Source organism: Anomaloglossus baeobatrachus, chromosome 2 (genome assembly GCF_048569485.1).
Source record: "Anomaloglossus baeobatrachus isolate aAnoBae1 chromosome 2, aAnoBae1.hap1, whole genome shotgun sequence".
In the NCBI taxonomy this organism is placed as follows: Eukaryota; Metazoa; Chordata; class Amphibia; order Anura; family Aromobatidae; genus Anomaloglossus; species Anomaloglossus baeobatrachus.
Window position 1 is genome coordinate 570,689,452 of NC_134354.1, and position 25,290 is coordinate 570,714,741.

The following is a 25,290-nucleotide window of genomic DNA, read 5'->3' on the forward strand; positions in this document are numbered from 1 at the left end:
AGAGGGAAAAAAGAAGAGGCCCAAGGACTGAACCTTGAGGGACCCCAACAGTGAGAGGAAGAGGAGAAGATGTAGAGCCTGCAAATGATACGCTGAATGAGTAATAATAATTTTATTTATTTATATAGCGCTATTAATTCCATAGCACTTTACATACATTGGCAACACTGTCCCCATTGGGGCTCACAATCTAGAGTCCCTATCTGTATGTCTGTATGGAGTGTGGGAGGAAACCGGAGAACCCGGAGGAAACCCACGCAAACACGGGGAGAACATACAAACTCCGTGCAGATGGTGTCCTTGATGGGATTTGAACCCAGGACCCCAGCGCTGCAAGACTGCAGTGCTAACCACTGAGCCACCGTGCCGCCCGAGTATTGTATATAATTGTGCCCATCCTTTAGTAATGTGCCACATTTTTGTGCCCATCTTGTAATGAGCCCATCTTTTAGTATTGTGCCTCATCCTGTAGCAATGTCTCCTTTCCTGATCCTTTTCTTGTAGCAATGCTCCATCTTGTAGATTTGTCCCATATTGTGCCATTCTTCAATAAAACAAAGACAAATTCTCCTCACCTGTCCTTCGTTCCCTCTGTGTTCTGTTTGCTTCTTGCGGCCGCATCCTCCTTGATGAACGCTGCCAGTACAGGGGATTGCCGCTGACAGCGCTTTATATCAGATGACAGATTCCCAGGTGCTGCGCAGGGGTGAGTTCTCTATACAGCTTACGCCAATGTTCAGCTGCTGGCCTCTGATTGACTGATCATTACAGTAGCCGTATAGAGAGCTTGCATCTGCAGAATGCCCGAAAATCCGTCATTTGATATAAAGTGCTGATTGCGTGGCCCTCAGCACCTGCAGCGATCATCAAGGGTGCCACTGGCCTGCGTGCCGCAAAAAGAATCAGGGGCCACCCGCATGCGGCCTATGGGCAGCGTCTTTGAGATCACTTCACTATGGGAGGATTGGGAGGGTGCAGGGGAAGGGAGGTGGGGACTCTATAGACTGTACCTGCCCAGCAGGGCGGTAATATGACGTCGGCTGTAATGCCCGTTAACAAGATCCTGCCCCTGTTGACGTAATATCACAGGAAGCAGCAAAATCCTGGCAGGACCAGTCATATGACCGCTCAATCCCGCCGCGTTTCCCCCCAGCATATCGGGGTTCATCAGGGGATATAGAAAGATTGAGCAACTGTCTCAGCAGATAAGTAACTGGGATGAGGACTGGGATTTTTATTACAGGCCCAATAGTTTATATGTGTGGAATTGAATCCTAACCATACGTGTCCCCTCTGTATTGGAGTTAGACATTTGAAAGTGTGATAAGGGATAAAATGACCATCCCAGCAAATGAGTGACTGGGATTTGTTTCACAGGCCCAAGCACATTCACTTATATGTGGGAGTGAGTCCTGACAACACGTATCTACTTTGCATTTGAGTTGGACATATGACTGTGTGACCAATTTTCAGCACTTTGCACTTGCTGGCGGTATTTGGATCTATGGTATAGCAGTAGCTTATTTAGCTTAGCTTATTAGCTTATTTAGGGCTAGCCGCTGAGGAACGCGGGCACCCAAAACAGTAAGGTGAACTAATCCTCCGTTGACAGGCAGGGGCAACTGTAGGGAATTCCAGGCCCTGTCTCCTGAACATCTAGATATCGATGCAGGCTTACCGTCTTGTGAGTAGCAGCGACACCATTGCACATACTCAATTTTGCTCACTGCCCAATCAAGGATCTCACCGTGTGTTTCTATGCACTTTATGACATTAGTCTGTGACCTTATTAATGGGTATGGCCCCTGTGTGTCTTAAGTAACTGACAATACTATTTTAATGATATTTAAATAAATGTAATGTTGTAGAGGTTTTTTCTTTTTTGGTTTTGCCATGGATAGCATCATCAGTCTAGTTAGGGGGAGACCAATTAATAGAGAATTACAGTAATCAAGGTGGGAGTGGTTCAGGGCAACAGTTAGGGTTTTTGTTATTTCCATGGTGAGAAAAGGGATTTTAGAGATGTTTTTTAGGTGCAAGTGATAATAGCGGGCGAGAGATTGTATATAGGAGGTGAGGGAAAGATCGATGTCAAATATAACACCCAGACAGTGAACCTGCTGCCTAGGAGTTCTCGTGGTGCCACACACTGAGAGGATGATGTCAAATTTAAGGTTAGTAGACAGAGGGAGAAGAAGCTCAGTTTTGATAAGGTTAAGTTTCAGATAGAGAGCAGACATGATTTTGGATCCTGCCGACAGTCACTGTTGTTCTGTAGAACAGCGGGGGTGAATTATCTCAGCTCCTCCGTGCACTCTGCTAGTGACCTGTCTGCAGCTGCTTCATGTTATAAGCTTTTTCATGACAGATCTATTAAATGAGTGACATGGCTTAACTGATTTCCTTATATTCGATGTGTTACCATTTCCACATATTCACCCCTTGTTCTAGCTTCTTGCATTGTGTTTTTGTTTGGATGCTGCCCTCTGCTGGTAGTTTTTATGTTTTACCTTCTTAGGCTATATGCACAGTTTTATGAGGAATTTTTGAAGCAGAAGCTGAGCTGAACTCTCCAAATCTCAAAACTCCTCAAAAACTTTGAGTTTTTGCTCAGTTTGTGCATTTGGAACTCAACAAAATGGCTTGATTTGCACATACCTGTAAAATGTTTTTTTTTTTTCTCTGAACTAACACTAGTATATTAGCGGATACCAGTTCCCGGGTATAATTCCAGCAGTTCCTTTTCCATTTTGTCCTTATAAATCATAGAATGTTAAGCCTTGAGAACATCTGAAGATTATTATTTTTTTGCTTGTTAGTATGATTGATACATTATCCCATTCTATTACCAGAACTAAAATGTGTAGATGGATTTTAAACAGGGACTAGCTAGATTTGAATCCCTGAAAGGGGTGTCCAGTTTCATTATGAAGCGGTGCCAAGGCTGCATATGCTTTAAAATATAAAATTAAACATTACTCATCTATGGATGCTCTTGTAACTTGTGCTCAGCCTCTCTGCTGCGCTTAACTAGTGTTTGCAAAACTGCTAAATAAGCTCCCCTGCGCTAGAATATCATAACCTGTTGAAATCTGACCTAAGTACCCGGGCATGGACATGAATATGGCACCGTGCATTTTCTCTGCATTCACGCTATTGATTGCCAATTTTGACTACGGCAAGCAGCTGAGCGCTGTACCTAGCGTTTACCACTAGTTCATAGACCATCAATATAGCGGAGGCAAAGCATGTGCAACTCCTGTCCATTAAAGTCTGGGCTCTGTGGGTCCTAGAGGCTAAGTATAAGGAATAACAGAAGAAATAATGATTTGGGGGTTTTAAAAAGAATTTGTCAATAGGGTTAACTCCTAAGCTGTTTATATGGGCATGAAGGTCATACAATGTTGAATAAAATTATTGATATTTGTGATCCCCTGTCCTATTCCAGGGAAATCCATGATTTTCTTGTTATGTAACTGAGCTTTTAAGATCTCTGGGAGGACTTAGATCTTCCTGAAAATCAGTCTCAAAGCTGATTATAAATTAAAGGGGGTATCACCAACGTGAGACATGTAATGACTGACAGTCTGCTTTCCTGATTTCACTGCAGAGCTGTATATACCGTAAGCTTTCTAATTAATAAATTGGTGAACAAAGGAGTGTGGGTAGACTTTATTCACTAATGGATTATATCTGAACCTCGAAGATTTTTGTTAATTTATAAATTGGTGAACGAGGGAGTGTGAGGTTGTTTTTGTTCAAAAACTTTTTTTTTCCTGTGTGTGTTTTGTTTTTTTAATTTACATGAGGTGTCGGATAGACTCCTCTCCATTACTAACCCCTGGGCTTGATGCCAGTTGCCAATTCACAAATGACATCAACCCCAAAAGTATTACCATGATTATCACCGCACCAGGGCAATCGGGAAGAACTGGTCAAAGCTCCAGAATTGGCCCATCGAATGGATGCCTACTTCTGGGTCTGCTGCAGGCTCTTTTTTTTTTTTTTTTAGGCTGGAAAGGGCCAAATAACCATGGGCCTTCCCAGCCTGATAATACCAAACCCCAGCTGTCTGCTTTACCTTGGCTGGTTATCAAAAATAGTGGGGGACTCCACGCCATTTTTTTAAAATTATTTATAATTAAATAATTTTTAAAAATGGTGTGGTATCCCCTCTATTTCTGATAATTAGGCCATATTGATAATTCCTCACTATTTACCTGCCCTCCATGTGTAGTGTAGGGTCTGTCACTGTAACTGCTCTGCATGTTGTAGTGTGGTGTCTGTCACTCTCTGCCTGACCTCAATGTGTAGTGTGGGGTCTGCCACTGTCTTCCTGCCCTAGATGAATAGTGTGGGGTCTGTCACTTTACCTGCCCATCATGTGTAGTGTGGTATCTATCACTCTCTACCTGTCCTCCATGTGTAGTGTGGGGTTTTCCACTCTCCACCTGCCCTCCTTGCGCAATCAGGGGTCTGTTACTCTCTATATGTCCTCCATATGTAGTGTGGGTCTGTCACTCTACCTACCCTCCCTGTGTAGTTAAGGGTCTATCACTTGATTAAAATATATCGGCTTTACTGATCAGGTTAATAAACATGTTTTTTTTTTACATACACTGGTTGAAAAACCTGCATAGGCTTGATGAAAATTATCTTAAGTACATCTTTAGCTTTTAATACTTTATTGGCCAGCCTTTGGTTTTGAGGACCAACTTCCTTCTCTGTTGTATTGAGTGAACAAGCTTCTGCAGTTGTTGTCGGGTAATCATGTGGTTTCAGGCCTGTATCAAAACCTCAATCAGCTCAGGCTTGGTCCTTGGCTGTTTTCTAGATATCTATTCTAGATATATATATTCTAGATATCCTGTGCCATAAATTTTAAATTGGATTGAGGTCAGGGGACTTAGATGGCCAGGCAATAGAAGGCACCTTGTTCTTTTTTTTTTTTTACTGCCTTAGCTCTGTGACAAGAAGCATTATCATCCTGGAAGATGTAATTCCCTGAAAACTGGCGCTGTGCAGAAGGCAGAGTGTTCTTATAAAGGATGTCTATCTATTGTTTTGCATTAACCATCCCCTCCACAACACGAAGCATTCCAACACCATTGTCTGCAGAACACACTTTCATCGGAGGCTTCGCAGAGATGCTCAAACACACTGGCTTGTACTCTTCACGTGGGAAGTGGGAACCTTCTCACCTAAGACTTGCCATAAGTTTTCAAAAATGTAAAAAGTGCTTTTATTTCTAAATATCACATTCTCCCACTCCTCATTTCTCCTTTTTGAATATTTTGCCTGTCTTTGTATGGCTTTCATCAATGGCCTCTTTTGGGCCTTGTACCCTCTGAAACCTGCTTCCAAACATCTCTTCCTGAGGCCGGTTTCAGACGTCTGTATTTAATCAGGTACCAGTCACATGCATGGTTATGGACATACGTGTGTCACACGTGTGTCACGTGGGTGTCACGCGTGTGACATCCGTGTTTGCATACGTGTGACAGGTGCCAGAGAAAACATGGGTCTGTGAAATAAAAAGATTTTCCACATTTACCTGCTTTCTTCGGCTCTGCTGCCTCCCGCTCACGAACGACGCTCATTATATTCATCGATTATTCACCGCACTCAGGACCTGAAAGCTGGAGCATCGCAGGGACAGCGCTGTGTACAGCACCGCCGAGGACAGCATCGCGGGGACAGGTGATTATTCTGCAAGCACAGTGACATCCTTGAGGTCATCGGAGTTCCCAATGAACTCTGATGACATCATGATGACCCCCGCGCTACAGCTTCACGGGTTCATCAGCGTTCATTGGGAACTGTGATGAGTCCCCCCGATGCTGTCCCCACGATACTCCGGCTTCCAGGTTCTCGCTACACACACACACACACACTCACACTCTGCTGTATACTCACCCAGCGATGCGGTCCTCGACACTGAAGTCCCCGCGATGCTCCTGCCTCCAGCTCCTCAGGGCACTGAATATTCAGTGAGTATAATGAGCGAGCTTCAGGAGCGGGAGACAGCAGAGCCAGAGACAGCATTGCTGGATAGAAGTAAATATAGAAAAACTTTTTATTAAACAGACCCGTGTTTTCTCCCGTACGTGTCACACTGATGTCACACGGATCACATCAGTGTGCGATCCGTGTGACACCCGTGCTGCCGGCGAAAAAACGGACATGCCTGCGTGTGTGTGTGCGGGGTCATGAGCGGTCACACGGTCTGTGTGAAAACACGGATGTGAGTAACGGCAAATAATAACATGGGTACGTGTGGCATCCTTGTTAAAAACGGATGTCACACGTACCTGAACCACGGACGTCTGAAACAAGCCTAACAGTTTATGTTGTTGCTACCTCAATATTGCACTTTTCTTGCCCATCTTACAGAAACTGAGGAGAGTTGAGCTTTCTATTGGCAAGTGATGTTCTTATCAGTACTCTCTCCTCCCTTTTCGTTGACTTTCTGGGCCTACCTGATCTGGGCCTGTCCTGAGTTATTCCATGCTGCTTATGTTTCTGCAAAATTTTTACAACATTACTCTGACTACAGTTTACCTTCTTTGCAATGTCTGGGCCAGATTAACCTTCTTCATGCTGTCATGCCTTGGATTTGATCCAGCTGCCTCCTGTGCTGTGGTCCATTTTTTTCTCTACTAGACCACAGTCAGGTTTGGTTGCTAGCTGAGTTCTGATCAATTTGTCTTTTGAATTTATTGCCTTTCTGCATTCAAGTGTCTTCTATTATATTATTTAGTCTTCTCTATCACCCGACGGGTGTAACTATTTGAAACCTCTACAGGCTATCCATTTGCTGCTGTTAATAGTTGTAAAGTGGACTCTTCTAGGAACTAAAGGCTGTTGGATTTGTGGTTTTCCTTGTTTATTCTTATTTTTGGGTTTGCATTGTTTCTCAAGGAGGGATTTTGAACCCCCGATGGCTGCTTATGGAGCTATTGGTCTGAGTGGTCATCTGAGTTATCCAGTTAGGGTGGTTTCAGTCTGTGCAGGGGCCAATAGGGACAGCACAGCTGGAACCTCTAGTCTGTAAAAGAATCTTTGCGAAGGATGTATAAATCAAGCCACATACCAGATTCTCCTGGAAAAACAGTTGCTTCTTTCTGCTCAGGCAATGTTCCCCAACTCTGAGGACTGTTTTTTCCAGCAGGACAATGCGCCATGCCACACAGCTAGGTCAATCAATGTGTGGATGAAGGACCACCACATCAAAACCCTGTCAAGGCCAACCCAATCTCCAGGCATGAACCCCATTGAAAACCTCTGGAATGCAATCAAGAGGAAGATGGATAGTCACAAGCCATCAAACAAAGAAGAACTGCTTACATTTTTGCACAAGAAGGTGGCATAAGGTCACCCAAAAGCAGTGTGAAATACTGGTGGAAGTGAAAAGGTTTTGGTACCGTGTTAGCCAGTTTAAACATTATTGAATGTTCTCACTGAGAACATTCAATAATACTGGTGGAAAGCATGCCAAGATACATGAAAGCTTTCTGATGTCTGATTTCTGAACTCTTCCTGATTTAAAACATTTATTAGTATTGTTGTTTCTAAATGATTATGAACTTGTTTTCTTTGCATTATTTGACGTCTGAAAGTAATGCATTTTTTTTTGTTATTTTGACCATTTCTCATTTTCAGAAAATAAATACAAAATGTATTACTTGGAAATTCTGAGACATATTGTCAGTAGTTTATAGAATAAAAGAACAATTTTTACACTTTACTCAAAAATAAACCTATAAAGAGAAAAATCAGAAAAACTGAAAATTTAGAAGTGGTCCCTTAATTTTTACCAGAGCGGTGTATGTGTGTGTACATGTGTATATAATTTTATATATATATATATATATATATATATATATATATATATATATATATATATATATATATATTTGTAGATAGATACACAAATTGTTATTTTTTTTTTCTCCACAGACGCTGGAAATGCCTACACTCCAAAATATTTCCTGCAGTGTGAGACCAGGGGAGCTGTTGGCTGTCATTGGACCAGTTGGGGCTGGAAAAGTGCGTATTTTCCCTCACCCTCACTGCCTGCTTATCATAAAACTGCAATTTTGCGTATGATGAAAATGCTGATAGTTGTGTAGGCTGCATTGAGAGTCAGTGTATGGACTGGTGATGAATGCGCTCTATACCAATATTGATTGTGTCATGCATTCCAGCTGAATGACGACATGTAAGAGAAAACCGCTTGGGGGTTCCTTCTTTGTGAAGACACAATTGTCCACTTAGTTCACCTCCCTGTAAATTGTGGTTTATTTTTGGTGTCTGATAAAGGGACAATCATACTGAAATCTGACATTTTGTTATTTTTAGGCTGTGTTCACACCTAAATTAGGAAAATTCGTTCTCCTCTTCTGTTCTAGGAGCAGATTAAGAGCACAATTCATGCAGGTGACAGATCAGTCAAAGGGGGACACAAATGGTGCCTGGCAGATCTCATTGAATATAATGAGGCTGAACCAATTTGTGTTATGGTGTCCATCTTTTTACCAGAAAAAAAGCATGATGCTGCTTTAATTTTGGTCAGTGGGGTTTATTGGGCACCGTTTGTGTCCATCATTTCACAGAATTCTCAGATGGAGATGTGAACCTAAACTATTCATATTTTTCTAACTGAATGGAAGTCTGTTAAGTATATAGAGTATTATTTCAGCAGAAATAAAGAAATATTGTAATGTAAATCTCAAATGATCCTCATAACTTAAAGGGAATCTGTTAACAGGTTTTTGCTACCTCATCTGTGAACAGCATAATGTAGGCAAAGAGACCCTGAATCCCACAATGTATAACACTGGTATTGACACAGAGTTTTTAGATTTAGCCATACAGAAGAGCCGAGAAAGCTGACTCCGCCCACACCAGGCTCTGTCTGTACAATGTCTACAGACAGTGATGAGCTACTAATCACTACAGGGGGTGCGTCGGACTACCAGGCAGGAGTCAATGTTGTCTAGGAATGATAAGGTCCTGGTGCTAAAACAATCATTACAGCAGGTAAACAACAGCACAGAGTCTGATGAGAGGGGCATCGCTGAAATCTGTGTTTTTAAACCCTACAGTATGCCGTCTTAAGATTACATAAACCTGCTGACAAATTCCCTTTGTACAGGCCCACAGTGCATCATAGCGGGGCCAAATATTTAAAGGGAATTTGTCACCAAGTTTTTGGCACCTAAGATGAGAGTAGGATAATGTAGGGGCAGGGATCCTGATTCTCGCAGTGTCACTTACTGGGCTGCTTAGTGTAGTTCAGCATATTCATGAGCTCTGTATAACTGCTAGATCTGCAGCAGGGAAACATCAGTTTTATTAAAATCATAGCAGAAAGCTCAGTAAGTGACACATCACTGGAGTCTGGGGCTCTGTATCTATATTATACTGCCCTCAGATGACGTAACAAAAACTTGATATCAAAAGATAAAATAGAAGTGGACTCCTGCACTGTCGTAAGAAGATGGTCAGCAATAATGGTTAAATCGTGATTTTATTACGCGTTTCAGAGATCACATCTCCTTCATATAAATCACACAGGAATGTACATGTGTGATTTATATCTGAGGAAGGAGATGTGATCTCTGAAACGTGTTATAAAATCATGATTTAACCATTATTGCTGACCATCTTCTTACAATAGCGCGGGAGTCCACTTCTATTTTATCTTTTGATGCTAACTCCTCGTGGTGCCTGCTGCAGCCGTAAGCTACACACTTTCTATAGCAGTTGGGACTATTTTCACAACTGCAGCAGGTCTGCACATCTGATTTTTCCCACAAACATTTTTATAACGTTAGTACCCTATTAGCACCTTTTGTCTTTTCAGTCTTCTTCACATTGATGTAACAAAATCTTGGTGACAGATTCCCTTTAAGTGCACCTTCCCACCTGCTTGTTTTGTATCTATGTCTGGCTCTATGGAGCCAGAGATGACAAAGAAGTGGAAGGTCGGAGTGGCGATAGAGAGAAAACAAGCATGTGGGACTGTGCACTTAAATGTTTGGCCACACCAAGGGTGCACAGAGTGCCTGTGCTTAGTTTGACCAGTCATTCTGTGCTGACAAAGTCCCTTTAAACATTTTATGTTGACGACCAGCATGGCTTCCATTTCAGTCCCTGTGGCAATTGTCATTTACTATAATTTTACCAGGCAGCTAATTTTTTTTACTTTATTTCATTAGTAATAGCCTTCTAGTGTGGAGCGGCTAGGTAGCCACCGGCTTTCCCAATTAAAGGGGTTGTACATTGAAATCAAATATTCACCTATCCTCTGGTTATGTGGTAACGTGCTGATTGATGGGGGTCTGTGCAGTCAGATCGCTACTGATCAGTACATGATCACCTATCCTGTGAATAGATGATGACTTGTTTTAACCAGAAAACTCCTTTAATTTATAAACACTAGGAGCTTCACAGAGGAGGACAACTCTGTGACTAATATTTGAGTTTTTTTATTTTATTTTTTTGGGGGAAAATACTCTTGCCATAATGTAAAGTTTCTCTGGAATGGACCTTCATGGTACAGATTCATTTTTTGCATCTCTTCGAAGGATTTTGTAGCCTTTTTCTGTGAATCACTTGCCTGCCAACAGGTATATCATTTTAAGAATTCGCAACTCAAAAAAGCCCAAAATATAAGTATTAGACACAAAATATAAAAGAATTACATACAATTTATCCAGATAGGTTTCTCTTAAAACCTAGTGCCTAATTGGTATTTGAGGGACACAGCAGAATACCCCATGCCTGAATAAGTAAAAGACTGGCCACATGTACTGGTGTAGCATACAGAGCTCCAGACTACAACAGCGACATGTAATAATGCTATGTGCCAAGTGACCAAACTTACTTTTGAATGAGTGTCTGCATGTCCCCATCGCCCCAATGAACGTTTCGCCCTTCTTTGTCAGGAAGTGCCTAACGAATGGTGAAATAATCTTGCTGTGTCCCTCAAATAACATTTGGGTACTAGCTTTTAAAAGAAACCTGTTTGAATAAATTGTATGTATTTTTTTTATATTTTGTGTCTATTAAATATTTATATTTTGGGCTTAATATATTCATCTTGTGGGGTTGATTTCATGCCAAAGGTATTTTTTGAGATGAGAATGCATGATTTACTGAGTAGATTTTCCCATGTTATTACTATTATATCTTTATTGAGAACCATTGCATCTTTTATATCATTTTAAGAAGTCTGGAAAAAGTAAAAATACAATCGACAGGTTAAAAACCTGTCGGGCTAATATATCAAGCATTTCTTAATAGTTTTTTTTTGTCTTTAAAAATTCACAAATGATTTTCTACTCACTACTTTCCAAACTTTAAAGAAGTGGTTCTCCTGTTTTCATTACTGGCCACATCAATATTATGTTGGGAAACAAGGCTTCTCTCAAATACCTTGTGTTGCCAATAGTGCCTGTGAGCGGCGCTATTGCCGGCCGCTCACCCCCTTCATAACCCCTGGGCTCCGTGACCTCTGATGTCTGGTGATGACAAGTCATCTGAGGTAGGCTGCAGTCTTCCTGAGTTACTGGGTTGTGGGTGGCGTTTCACTACTCATCACAGCCCAGCATCGCTCCTGCTTTCAGCACTCTGCAGCGAAGGAGAGATTATGCGAGATGCTGGGCTGTGATGAGCGGTAAAACTCCGCCCACAGCCCTGTCTCTAGGAAGACTAGGGTGGGCATCAGTTGACATGTCATCACTGGACATCAGAGGTCATGGATCCTGGGGGTCACGTGAATGGGGTGAACGGACGGCAATAGCGCTGCTCACAGACTCTATTGGCAACACAAGGTATTTGAGAGAAACCTTGTTTCTAAACATAATATCGATGTGGCCAGTAATGAAAACAGGTGAACCACCCCTTTAAGCTGCTCTTACCACTTTTAAAAATTGAGCATGGTTACTTTTACAAATAAGGTGTAGATGGATGTCGGACTTGTGACTTTTTTAAAAACTCGTACAAAAATAAGCAAACTCTCTCGTGTTAGTGGGTGGTGTAATAAGTGGAGTAAGATTTCTGGCCAGAATTGTAATATTGTAAGAGATGACACATTTTTGGAACATTGTGCAAACCTATGATAAATTTGGCACAGTAAAAGGCAGTGCAGTTACAAGTAAGACACCCTCATGATCAGTTTCCTCCATAGTGTTGGTAAAATGCTGAAACCCTTAGAAGACTTTTGTTTGTTCTTTTCCTGTTGCCAGTCATCTCTTCTGAGCGCGGTGCTGGGTGAGCTGCCAAAAGGTAAAGGATTTGTGGACATCAGAGGAAGAGTTGCATACGTGTCGCAGCAGCCATGGGTGTTTTCAGGCACGGTCAGAAGTAATATATTATTTGGGAAAGAATACAACCAAGAGAAATATGAAAGAGTCCTGAGGGTCTGTGCGCTGAAGAAGGTAAGTCATTACCAGAAGACTTGGGCTAAAAGGTATTTACTGCTTTTATCAGAATTGTTCCACTCCTGGCTTTGGCATAAAAGTACTGAGGTAAAAAACTCACCATATAACCATTGTGTGCACACGGCCTAACGGCACAACACAGCCACTGGTTGGTAAACGTTTACTGACTGGCGACCGTTTAATGGTCTATTTACACAGGCAGACCAAAGTAAGCGATGCACACTCAGCACATAGGAAGTCTTGGTTCTCGCCAGTACAAGTCCTGTTTATACATGGATGAAGTACCTCTGAGAACGATGATCTTTGTGCTGTGTAAAATATAATTTCACTTGAATGAGTGTTTTGCTGGTTCATCAGGTGATCGTCAGCCTGTTTACACGGCAAGATAATCATGAAATGAGCGTTTTGCTGGTTCATTGGGTGATCGGCAGCCTGTTTACACGGCAAGATAATCATGACAAACGTTTTTATGAATGCTTGTTCACAATTCTCTTCAGTGTAAATGCAGCTAAAGTCTTGATGGCAGAAATGAAGACCACATATGCTGTAATTATGGAATTAGTTGCAGGGTTACAAAACCCTTTTTAGCGTTGTCTTACACACAACATTTTACAGAAATACACCACCGCAGTATTTGATGCTGTAGTTTGACCAAAGCCTAAAGGCCACTTTACACACAGAGATAAATCTTTGGCAGATCTGTGGTTGCAGTGAAATCATGGACATATTGTTCCATTTGTACACGGCCACAAACCTGGCACTGATTGTCCACAATATCACTGCAACCACAGATCTGCCACAGATTTATCTCTGTGTGTAAAGTGGCCTTAAGGGTGCGTGTCCTGAAGAAGGCTAAGCTGACTATTCTGCAGTAAAACGGCTAAGAGTATTTGCACATAGAAATTTTCTCTTCAAAACAATGAATGGAGACACTTGAGGAATGCCTCTGGTGGAGTTTTTAGTGGAATCTTTTGTTTTCTGAAGTAATTTTAGAGAGTTTTTCATTCATTTTCCAAGCGCTATTATCCTGAAACAGAAGCTTCAAAGAAGTGAGGTGCAATTTCTTTTCTCCCACCAGGCATTATTAAAGAAACCCACTGAAAAGACTAAACATATGACCAGCCAGTAATTTGACAATAGAAATGAATATGAAGTCTTTCTAGCTTTTTTACGCCTCAGTATTTTGGAGCCTACCCTCTCCAATAGAGTCCTCAAAAACCTTAGTGTGCACACACCCTGAAAAGTTTCACGGCATTGCTAATTTCTAATTTTCAACAGATTTTCTGTGAGCAGAATGCATCAAATTTTGGGACTTTTTCTGATACAAATAAGTTAAGAATCTCTTCCCCTGCGTGCGATACCACCTTAAACCGATAATTACTAGAATTTAGTTTTATGAATATTTCTTAGGCTACTTTCACACTTGCGTTGTGCGGCATCCGTCACAATCAGTTGTGTGACTGATGCAACGGATGCGTTGGAGATAGTGGCACAACTGATGTGACTGATGCTGCAAAAAAACTGATGTTTTTTTTTTACTGTTTGGCTGGGCGATCAGCTAATTGCTCACAAAAGCCGGCGGCCAGCTTTTATGAAGATCAGCTGATCGCCCGGCAGCCAGCTTTTGTCAGCGATCAGCTGATCAGCCGGCGGCAGTCTTTTATGAATATCAGCTGATCGTTCGGCCGCTGGCTTTTATGAAGATCAGCTGATTGGCCGGCGGCCGAACGATCAGTTGATTGCTCACAAAAGCCGGCCGCCAGCTGATCGCTGACAAAAGCCGGCCGCCGGGCGATCAGTTGATCTTCATAAAAGCCGGCCGCCGGGCGATCAGCTGATTGGCCGCCGCCGGAGAGAGATTCCCCGGACTTTGTTTTTTCACAAGCACTGAGCATCCTCAGTGTGAAATAACGCAATTCGCCGCTAAAAAAAGGTTACATGCTGCATTCTATCCAGCCGGCGCTCAGTCAAAATAACGACTCAGCGTCGGCCGGCGGCTGCAACGCAGACACAATAATATATGAGAGATATGTTCTCTAACAAATGTGCCTAGCAGGTTCTTTGCTGGATTTATAGGTAGCTCCTTCTATACAGTGTAGATAACATTGCTTCATTACCTCTCTGGAGTCATTGGCTAAGGCCAGCACTGATGCCCATACAGAGCATGGAGGGCAGAGCACCCAGATTATGTCAGCACTTTACATGCAGGGAGAAGAGACTGTCAGAATATAAAATATTAGCATGTAAGAAATAAAATGACTTTCCCAATATACTGTAGGCTTCTTATGGTTCTACACACAGGATGTCATTTTTGAAGCGTGGATTAATGAAATGTTATCTTGTTATGCGACAGGACTTGCTGCAATTAGAGGATGGGGACATGACGATGATTGGAGATCGCGGTGTTACATTAAGTGGAGGACAGAAGGCTCGTGTTAACTTGGCAAGGTAAGATAGTCATTAGGTAAGAATGCACAAAACACTTTGAGGCCTCTTTTACATGTCCGTGTTTCCAGTAGCGTGGTGTCCATTTTAATCATGGATACCACACGTACCCATTATAACTAGTGATGGGCGAAGAGTAACTATTCGTATTCGGATTATTCGTAACAAATCCCAAAGTACTATTCCGGCATTCATCACGAATAACAAAACTAATGCAAGTCAATGGTGAACCCAAGCATTTTTCTTGTTATGACGAATCCTGCAATAATATTCGATGTTCGATGAGCATTATCCGAGCATGAAAATTCACTATTCACGCATCCCTAATTATAACCGATGGTGCTGCTCAGATGTCCATATGTTTACATGGACCGTGTGTCCGTGCTAACCACACAGAAACGTGTCCTGTTATTACTGGCAGCATGGATGACAAGGCCCAATACAAGTCTATGAGTTTGTGAACACATATAGTACACGGATGGCATCAGTGTACAGTCAGTGTTGAACACATCACCTTGAAAATTCTAATATACTGGCACCATATTATAGGCCAATGGGGTGGAGTAGACTAATATATAGTTTTGTGAGTACAGATTCAGTATAACCAGTGTTTTATTCATTTAACCCTCTTCTTTCTGGAATTTTCGGTCCAGTTGACAATCCTATTAGGGACTGACAGCTTTCTATGTATAAGTTTGCATGCAAAGATAGCTGTCAATCACTGATAGAATTACACACTGGACCGAAAGTTCCAGAAAGAACAGATGGTTAAATGCTGAAAAATCACAGGTTATACAGACTCTTTTCTTAATAACTATATATCAATCACAGCTCTCATGCTCTATAACAGGATGTCTGTGGATTGGACTGCATTTTCATGGTGGCAGGTTCCCTTTAACAAGTGTAAAATCTATCATCAGGACGTATTTTGTACAGGTATAATAAATAGGAAAAATAAATTACTTCCTATGCTACTAAAAGCGGACCGTCTTTATGAGAAGCATTTACCAGCTTGCTTACGCATCCCCTTTACAGATGAACTCCATGGTGTTAGTATGAATGGCGTTAAACTTCCAGCAGTAGACAAATCCCTATGTTTTGTCTTCTATGTGCTCTGAATAAAGAAAAACCAAAGACAAAAATAATATGGATGTATACCCTGCTGTAACTGAATAAAAGCATAGTGCATATAAATAAACATAAGGTACTTAGTAAACACTGTTTTTGATAAAAAAAGCATAAAGCCATCCCACCCTGTCAAGGTGTACCCAATCGGGACAGTACCTACACTCTCTAATATTAAAACCTTACCATGGGTCAAAAAAAGGCCTTTTTTATGTTTTCTGGATGCAGATTTTCCTTCATAGTCAATCGAAGTCCAATGAATTCATGTAACATATTTACACGATTACACGATGAGCAGTATTTTCCATCTGTAAAATACATGCATAAATGTATCATAAGTGATTGTTTTTCTGGCCAGTGTAATATATACAAATGTGATATCTATATTGAACAATGATACAATACCACATAAAACTTAATTGAGTCATATTGTGCTTTCCAGCAGTGTAGTATTGTATTGTATGGTTTGTATGCTTACGTGGATGAGGCATCAGTGCTAGATTTACTGTTATTTTACCTTTGTTTTATAGGGCTGTTTATCAGGATGCAGATATTTACCTGCTGGATGATCCTCTAAGTGCTGTGGATGCTGAGGTCGGAAGACATTTGTTTGAAAAGTACATATCATTTTTTTATTCTCACTTGCTTTCTTCCTCTTTATAGCCATACATTCATTGTCTCCTTGTCCCTTGGGTAACAACATAAATACATTATGAAACTCTGGAGTCACGCAAAGCTTCAGCGTAAAAATAGACATCTAGATTGTACTTTTGTGTATCACAATGGAAAGGCCACATACATGAAATGATCACAGCATACTGATATCTTTCTGTTTCTTTTTCAGTTTCTCATCTCGGCAAAACCAAAGGGACATTAACAGATATGCTTTTGGGTGGCTGCTTTTTCCTCTGTATGATGTAGACCAATCATAAGCAGGAGGCATCATGTAGGTGAAAATAAGAACAAGCTGCCGGAGAATGTCTGACCTGTGTAATGACACACAGACCTGCGTAATGACACAGAGCCCTGCGTAATGACACAGAGCCCTGCGTAATGACACACAGACCTGCGTAATGACACACAGACCTGCGTAATGACACACAGACCTGCTCGCCTCACTGATTTCAATGCCGGCATCTACTGTGATTACAAATGGTAGTATATATGTTTTGTAAATGACCTATAGCGGAGCTGTAGGTCATTTACATACACTTCTTGCAGCTGCAGTACTCCTCTAACAGCACTCATTGTGGGGTGAGAGGGAGAAGAGTAATGGGAAGAGAGCTGCAGATGCAGTGGGTGTTTGTAGTGACACACAGCTCTTCCATGTTTACTCACAGTAGATGACGGGAGTTCGATCAGCCAGAGACCAGAGCTGTGCATCATTACATGTCTCACACAGAGACAGCGGAGTCTGACATTTTTTGAGGGCATGTTCTTTTTTCCCTGACTTAAGATTGGTCAACGTCATGCAGAGTAAAAAGTGACCACCACCAGTGAAGAATCTCTCTCAATGCCCCCTTGATAATAGTGGTAATTAGCATAAAGACTCTATAGGCTAATATCTCCACAACAGATATGAGGAATACAAAAAAACAAAAAAAACAAAAACCAAATCAACAATTTTGTTTTAAGCTCTGCAGCCATTTCTCCATGATCTGGCCAGGTTAATGCTTAAACTTGTAAATAGTCTCCTTTAAGACATCTGACCTGGAATGATCATTCCTGTGCTTACAGGATTTATTTACGTTCTTACATATCAATTATCAGTTTTGTCATTAATGTAATATATTTTTGTTTCTTTCTTGTTCATATTTTCTTGTGTCCAACATTGTTCAGATCTATGCTACATTCGTTTTATTAACCCTGTTTAAAATTTTTTCAGTAAGTCTTTCTACTGTGCAATTAGATGACTAGTGATGAGCAAGTGTGCTTGGCACTGCTTGTTACTCGATTGAGCATCAGGGTACCCGGGTACTCGCGGGGCTTGGGCAAATATTGCGGTTGCGCAGATATTTCATCCATGAAACGACCACAATGCACAGGCTCGCGTCCCTGCATGATGGGTGCAGTCACTCCAGGGAGAGCCATTCACAATCTCTGAATGGCTCTCACTGGGGGTTAACATTTTCGGTTGTAGTGTGTAAAAAATAAATAAATCCCCCTCCATTTCCCCGAAAACACTCTCTTTATGGCTTCTTGTATGTGGCCGGAGAGCCAAACTGCCCAGTCATTGACTTCCATTCTATCTATTTGAGCTCTTTCAGAGTGTCTAATCTGACATGCATGCTTGACTCGAGGACCGCGCACCCGAGTATTTTCGTGTTCGTCCATCTCTAATGATCACCCATGTTGGTATCTTGGGTTTTATCAATACTGGCATTATGTTTTTCATTTACCGTGAAACCACTATATCTACGACGTTCCGCCTTTTACTTATACTAGAACCAGTCAAATTTCCATTGGCATTCTGTTATTTTTCACAGTAAGAATAGTGCTGAAGACTGCTGGAATGGTAAAAACTCAGTCATTCTTATAACATGTTATTGGTGTGCTGCAAGAGGGGCAGAAATACCACTAGTTCAACCTGTGCAGCTGTACAGGAGCCCAAGAGGTAAGGGGACCCACTTCTACCTCCAAAACAGATGGAATTGTGCATCATATTAAGCTATTGGCCGGCAAAGGGTCCATATATTGTTCTTGCACATGGATGCCCTCCTGTCTGGGTCCACCCCTGGGCTGTACATTGTCACATTGTCCCTGATTCATAAAGACCTGGGTTGTTCAAAAGGCATATACCTCTTCATGAATCAGGACCATTGGAGAAGTAGTGTGCACCTCCATCTGTGCCTCATCACTAAACTTATTCCAGTTGAAGACTGGAGTGAGAATTGTGGCATAACAAACGCTGCCGCTAGTCATTAATGTGACGAGCTGGATTTGCTACACACCCTTCCTGCTCAAGTTCTGTCCATTTCATCATAGTTGGCCTAAAATGGTGTAACATAGCTAAAAGTCGCAAGATTTTAGCACAGCTTTGAGCTGCGCGAAAACTTTGCAACTTTAAGGTTTTATCACTGAATTCTGGATTAATAGCTTTGATTAATCAGGTCTACAGTGCCTATTGTGTTGGTCTATGCTAAAATTAAATCATGATGGGATGGAGGAGAAGCTTGTGAGCATTGTAAGTGCCAACAACAATCTTGAGACTTGTAGTACTTCAGGGTATTCTATTGTGTGAAAATACTGTGCTTTTGAATCCGAACCTGATTCTTCTTCAGTTAAGACCCAGCCAAGCATTGTCCTAAGCTGCAATCAGTAGCACCAGTGTAGAGTGGGAGCGCGCCACGCACCACAGCATTACCACTCATGTATATAAAATGATCATCATGACCAATATCTGTCGTATTTTCCTTCTCCCCATCTCTCGATCCTTACATCTGGTTTGTTTCCTGAAGTTTGCCGCTGCCTCTGGTCACAATTTCTGTTGCTTGCTTTGATGTTTTGTTTTCTGCTCTAAACATAAGTGTTATCTAAATAAATTCAGACATTTGTTTTCTTGACACAGACAGAAGATTTCGGATGTCTATGACAATGCTCCGAAAGTTACTTTGATGATTAGTTTCCCTCTCATATTCCCACAAAGTGAACCGATGCTCAGTGCCTTGATTATGCCGTGAAACGCATTGACTATACAGAACGTATTTGTTACCCGTCGAGGCCCTGGGACATAAAACATTTATCGGTTCAGCAATACTGTAAGGATTTGCACATGAAATGTGTCAAACAAAGCGCTTAAATTAAGGCATAGCAGCTTGTTATCCCGGGCTTTTTTATTTATCGAATCAGAATATACGGCAGACGACTGGAAATGTTTTCTATCTCCAATCTGTCAAAAATCCTTTTGAAATAGAACGTTATTTTTTTATTTTCCTTTCCATTTTTGTCCTCTACAATGGAAGTGCATCCTTATTCAGCTCGCATATGTGTATTTGAAAGCCGAGCTTCAGAAAAATAATGGTATTATTGCACCCATTCTCCTTAACGGCATATTTTATTAGAAGAACAAGTGTGTGGCCCTGACATGGGCACGCTGCGTAAGGCGAAATTCTGGTCTTCACTTGTATCCGCACAATTAAGTGTGAGGATTCGGTGTCCTTCAGTGCTTTGTTGTGGGAGAACATGTAAAGAACCTTGATCGGTCTTTAAAAAGTAGCATTATTAAGGGGAATTGCATTCTGCTTCCCATTTACAAAGCCATTAATACAGGCCTGAAATCTTTAGCTGAAATTCTTTGTATTGTGGGCTTTAATTATGATGTTGGTTCTCTAGTCTAAACCAGACACCTGAAATTAAAGGTTTTAATTTTTATAACCTTGTATTTATTTATTTATTCTCAGTGTATTTCTAATATTACTATTAGGCCGGGGTCACGTGAGCATATGGCTGAGTGTCATTAGACTTTGCTCCGATTCCCTCAGATGTGAGAATCAGATGACAGGTGAACAGAAAGAGATCATTTCTCCATCTTCTCCATTGTCTGTCTCTGTGTATATCAGACTGTACCGAGCACAGTCCGATGTGTCCACGCTCCCATAGACTTATAGAGGTGAAGAAAACATGGCAGATCTGAGCTGCATCATTGACTAACATTGCACTCATGCAAGTCCTAAAATTGAACATAGATGTGTTAATAGAGCATTCTAGTTCCAGTTTATACATCTTATTAGTTGTAAAATGAAAGGTTTTCCACTTTTCTAGCCCCTTTGTGACCAGGTTGCAAACAAACCTCAGACCTGGGGCTCAGACCTGGCTACCATCAAGTCTACCTCTGAGATAAGGGACAGCGCAGGGTCTCAAGTCTGAGAGCCAGCCTAGGAGCCCCTGTTCCGTCATTACATATCCTGGGACATTGAGAAGGAGTTGACCTAATATAAACAACTCCTCTTAATTTTTTGTTTTATAGGAATACAAAAAAGTTTGAAAGCAAAATTAAAACATTAATGCTTTAAATTATTTTAATTGTTGCCCTTTTTTTTTTAATGATACATTTTTTTTAATGTCTGGTCCATTTTCTTCGGCTATTCAGACGCTGGAACTTTTTTTTTTTTCGTTGTAGGTGTATGACGCTTTGTATTATGTTTTATTGTCTTTCAATGTTTGTGGTTCACACCAAACTTGTTGAATCAATTTCTCAGTATAAGTGGAGGATTTTTGCTTTTGTTTATTTTTTCGTAATAATATCCATGTAAAATATATTTTTATATACAGTTGAACCTCGGTTAACGAGTAACCCAGTTAGCAAGTATTCCGCTTAATGAGCAAAGCTTGCTGTAAATTTGTAACTCACTTTACAAGCAAGCTTTGCCGTATGAGCAATATACCACACACACTTCCGGTTCCATACATCCACCGCGCTCTGATCCGCTCTTACAATCAGCACAAACGCACACAAACACACACAAACATGCACAAACACGCACGCACACACACATATTATGTATGCTCACCTTACCTTCCGTTCCATTGTCGGCCTCTCGGTTCTTGTAGATCGCCGCTACAGGATGTATATCGGTAACCATTGCGACGAGATAGGAACTTCCGCTGTCAGCCGCTACTCAAAGGCAGTGCGCTGACCAATCAGAGGCAAGCGGCTCCTGCCTTTGACGTCAGCGCTCTGGCAGCGGAAGGTCCTCCCTCGTTGCGATGGTTACCCGATACACATCATGTACCAATGAACTGCAAGATCCAGGCGGCCGGCTATTGAACGGAAGGTAAGGTGAGCATTCTATGTGTGTGTGCGTGCATGTTTGTGTGTGTTTGTGTGTGTTTGTGTGTGTTTGCATGTGTTTGTATGTGTTTGTGTGTGTTCGTGTGTGCTTGTACGGGTGTGGAATGGCACAATAGGGGACCAGGATGGGACATTTGTGGATACAGTATTGTACTTTCTTTTGGATAACCAGTCCAGCACATTGCTTGTACTATACCCCTCGCACACCAATAATTCTATTGTAAGCTAATGTGCAGTTTAATTTGTTTTATGTGTTTTTTACTCTGTACTGTACAGTATTTTATATTAGTGTACTGTAATAATCTTATATGAATACAGTACATTATCATGACTGTAATAAGTTTGTATAAATACAGTAGATATTTTTGGTTTGTGGAACGAGTTGTTTGCGTTTCAATTACTTCCATATTATATAAATTTGGTTGATATAAGAGTAACTTGTTTTAAGAGCACACTGCCGGAACAAATATATGTATCTTTGTGTGTGTTTGTGTGTGTGTGTGTGTGTGTGTGTGTATATATATATATACACACACACACACACACACACACACAATTTTGAATGAAAACAAAATCTACATTTTTTTTACAATGAGGATTTTAGTTTCCAGATTTATTTATCTATTTATTTATTGTTTACATCATTTGTCCCAGGGATTATAAGAGATCTTGGTTAACATTTTTTCCCCCTTTTATTGAGCATTTTTTCCCCCGTAACTGAGACATCTATAGAAACCTAAGTTACAGGGGAAATCTGTGACCTGTTAAGCTATGTGCGCACGTTGCGTACAGTCACTGCAGAAATTTCTGCAGCGATCTGAAGAGCACACGTGCGCTTCAAATCGCTGCAGAAAATGTCCGTAGTGAAAAAAAAAAAGCCGATTCCATGCGCTCTGCCTGCAGCTCCTGCCATAGACAGAGCAGGGGCTGCCGGCAAAGCGCACGGAAGAAGTGACATGTCACTTCTTAGAACGCACGCTTCTGGCAGCAGCCGAAGCGCTGCGCTCTAAGACGCCACGTGCGCACGGCCCCTGCACAATCTCCATAGATTATGCAGGGGACGCAGGACGCATGCAGTTATGCTGCGCTACAAAGCCATAGCCTTATGCCACAAATCACTTTCATATCTGTCTCCTATGACCCAGCAGCTCTGCTGTGCTAGACAGATAGAGAAGAGTTGAGGACCATGCGCATTTGGCTAACAAAACTAGATTTACATACAGGAAAGAGAGGGCCATAGCTCAGAAATGGAGAGGCACAGAAACATGATAAAAAAAATGCCAGATTCAGGAGAACATTAGCGTTTACACAAAATAAAAAGAATCTATACCAAGTGACAGACCTCTTTTTACCAAAATAAAAGAAAGTTAAGGGTGGGCAGATCTATAGCTAGCGGTTGAATGTTTATATCTACAGGACATAGGCTCCTTTTAAGCTTTGCTTCACCTTGTATAAAGAGAAAGAGGTAACAGCAATCCTGGTGGCTGTGCAAATAAAATGGTCTTTTTATTAATTCATTAGTACAGTACAGCAATGTTTTGACTGTTGAAGCAAGTATTATTGCTTGATGAAGACCTATTCAAAGGTTGAAACTTAGTTGTACTTTAATTATAGAGGAATAAGGGTTTGAACACAGGCGGTGGCTGGCCAAAATTCCACCCAATGCAATAGCTAATTGGCGAACAATTTTGTGTTCCAATCAGGCATCCATTGGCCCTCTGCGGGTGGGCAGAGCTTCAGCCACACATTATAAAGGCTATTTCTTTGTCGCTCTATTGGGAGACCCAGACAATTGGGTGTATAGCTTCTGCCTCCGGAGGCCACACAAAGTATTACACTTAAAAGTGTAAGGCCCCTCCCCTTCTGCCTATACACCCCCTGTGGGATCACGGGCTCCTCAGTTTTCATGTTTTGTGCGAAGGAGGTCAGACATTCCACGCATAGCTCCACTGTTTAGTCAGCAGCAGCTGCTGACTATGTCGGATGGAAGAAAAGAGGGCCCATACTAGGGCCCCCAGCATGCTCCCTTCTCACCCCACTTTTGTCGGCGGTGTTTGTTAAGGTTGAGGTACCCATTGCGGGTACGGAGGCTGGAGCCCACATGCTGCTTTCCTTCCCCATCCCCTTAGGGCTCTGGGTGAAGTGGGATCTTATCGGTCTCCAGGCACAGGAGACCGTGCTCCATCCACAGCCCCTGGGACTCTGCTGGACATGGAGCTGAGTATCTTCAGGGACATGGCCCTGCTACGATTGAGGTACTCTGTGTCCCCATAAAGGGGACCGCGCACAGACACACGGCAGCACTGCTGGGTGTGTTAGTGCGCCAGGGACGGCGGCGCTGCCCGCACTGGTGCCATCGCACACTACAGCGTAGCTGGGTGTGTTAGAGTATTGGGGGACTGCCGCGCTAACCGCCGCTGCCATTTTTATCTCAGGCGCGGCTGGGACTTGTGGTGCGCCGGGGACTTCCGCGCCGACCAGGGCTTATATGCCGGACCGCGCTTATCACTCTAGTCCCCGGCTTTTGCGGCCTAGTCTCACTTCGTTACCGCCCACAGGCCTGCCAGTCAGGGTAAGGGCGTGACGCTGCACAGCACGGCAGCGCTGAGAGCTGGAGCATGCTTTGCATACTCCACCCCTCTCACTGTACACAGTGTGAAACCGGATTCCCGCACTTTCTGGGGCACGCCCACGGCCTCCTCCTCTACACAGGACGCCGGCAGCCATTCATGTCAGTTTTTTCTGTGGCTGAGAAAAGAGACAAGTTTGGGAAGACCCTGGCAGGGATTCTGGTGGTCACACAACCGCTGTGAGCGGGCGGTAAGCAGCACCTGTGGTGCTGACCCCACTAGTGCCGAAATGCACATATAGATATATGCTTGTACGCTATACATTGCACTGTTCGGTCGCACTTTTGTATTTTGGCTATATACCCTCCTTGATTGTTCGGAGGAGATAACAGCATATCGTCTGTGAAAAACAAGGGTGCAGAAGCACAGGTTTTCTATGCAGCCTGTACAGCATGTACGGCTATACTGCCGGCAGGTTCCACGGACCCCAATTGTATGCAATGCACGGTCCTTGTGGAACTTACTCAGCCGGAGTCTCTGCTAATGGTCCAGGTGATGGGGACGGAGTTTGCAGCATTTACTTCAGACTTTCTGAGACTATGGCTATGATACTAGAAGCCTTGCAGTCTGGCTATGATACTAGAAGCCTTGCAGTCCAGACCGGTCTCTCAGACCATGGGCACTGTTGTTTCATTACCCCTGGTCCCCCTCCAGTTGGTACAACAAGGTGCTCCTGGAGTGTCTCAGGGATCCCAGGGTGAGGGGTCTGACTCGGACCGCAGTCCCAGACCCCCTAAGCGACCTCGCTGGGAGCATCCCTCGACATCACCGCATCATTCAGGGCCTCAGCATGGGGACACTCTCTATGATGAGGCGGAGGTATCTGATCAGGATTCTGATCCTGAGAACG

At 42.3% G+C, this 25,290-nt stretch overlaps 1 protein-coding gene across 2 annotated transcripts in view; it reads left to right on the plus strand.

Moving 5' to 3' along the window:
* The window catches only part of ABCC4 (ATP binding cassette subfamily C member 4 (PEL blood group)), a 410,039-nt gene that overhangs the window by 167,054 nt on the left and 217,695 nt on the right, over positions 1-25,290 (plus strand). For both annotated transcript variants that reach the window (XM_075336755.1, XM_075336756.1), the window contains 4 exons: positions 7,960-8,049; positions 12,255-12,446; positions 14,803-14,897; positions 16,550-16,636. In XM_075336755.1, the coding sequence (XP_075192870.1) occupies positions 7,960-8,049; positions 12,255-12,446; positions 14,803-14,897; positions 16,550-16,636 (464 nt within the window). The remainder of the gene's footprint in view (positions 1-7,959; positions 8,050-12,254; positions 12,447-14,802; positions 14,898-16,549; positions 16,637-25,290) is intronic.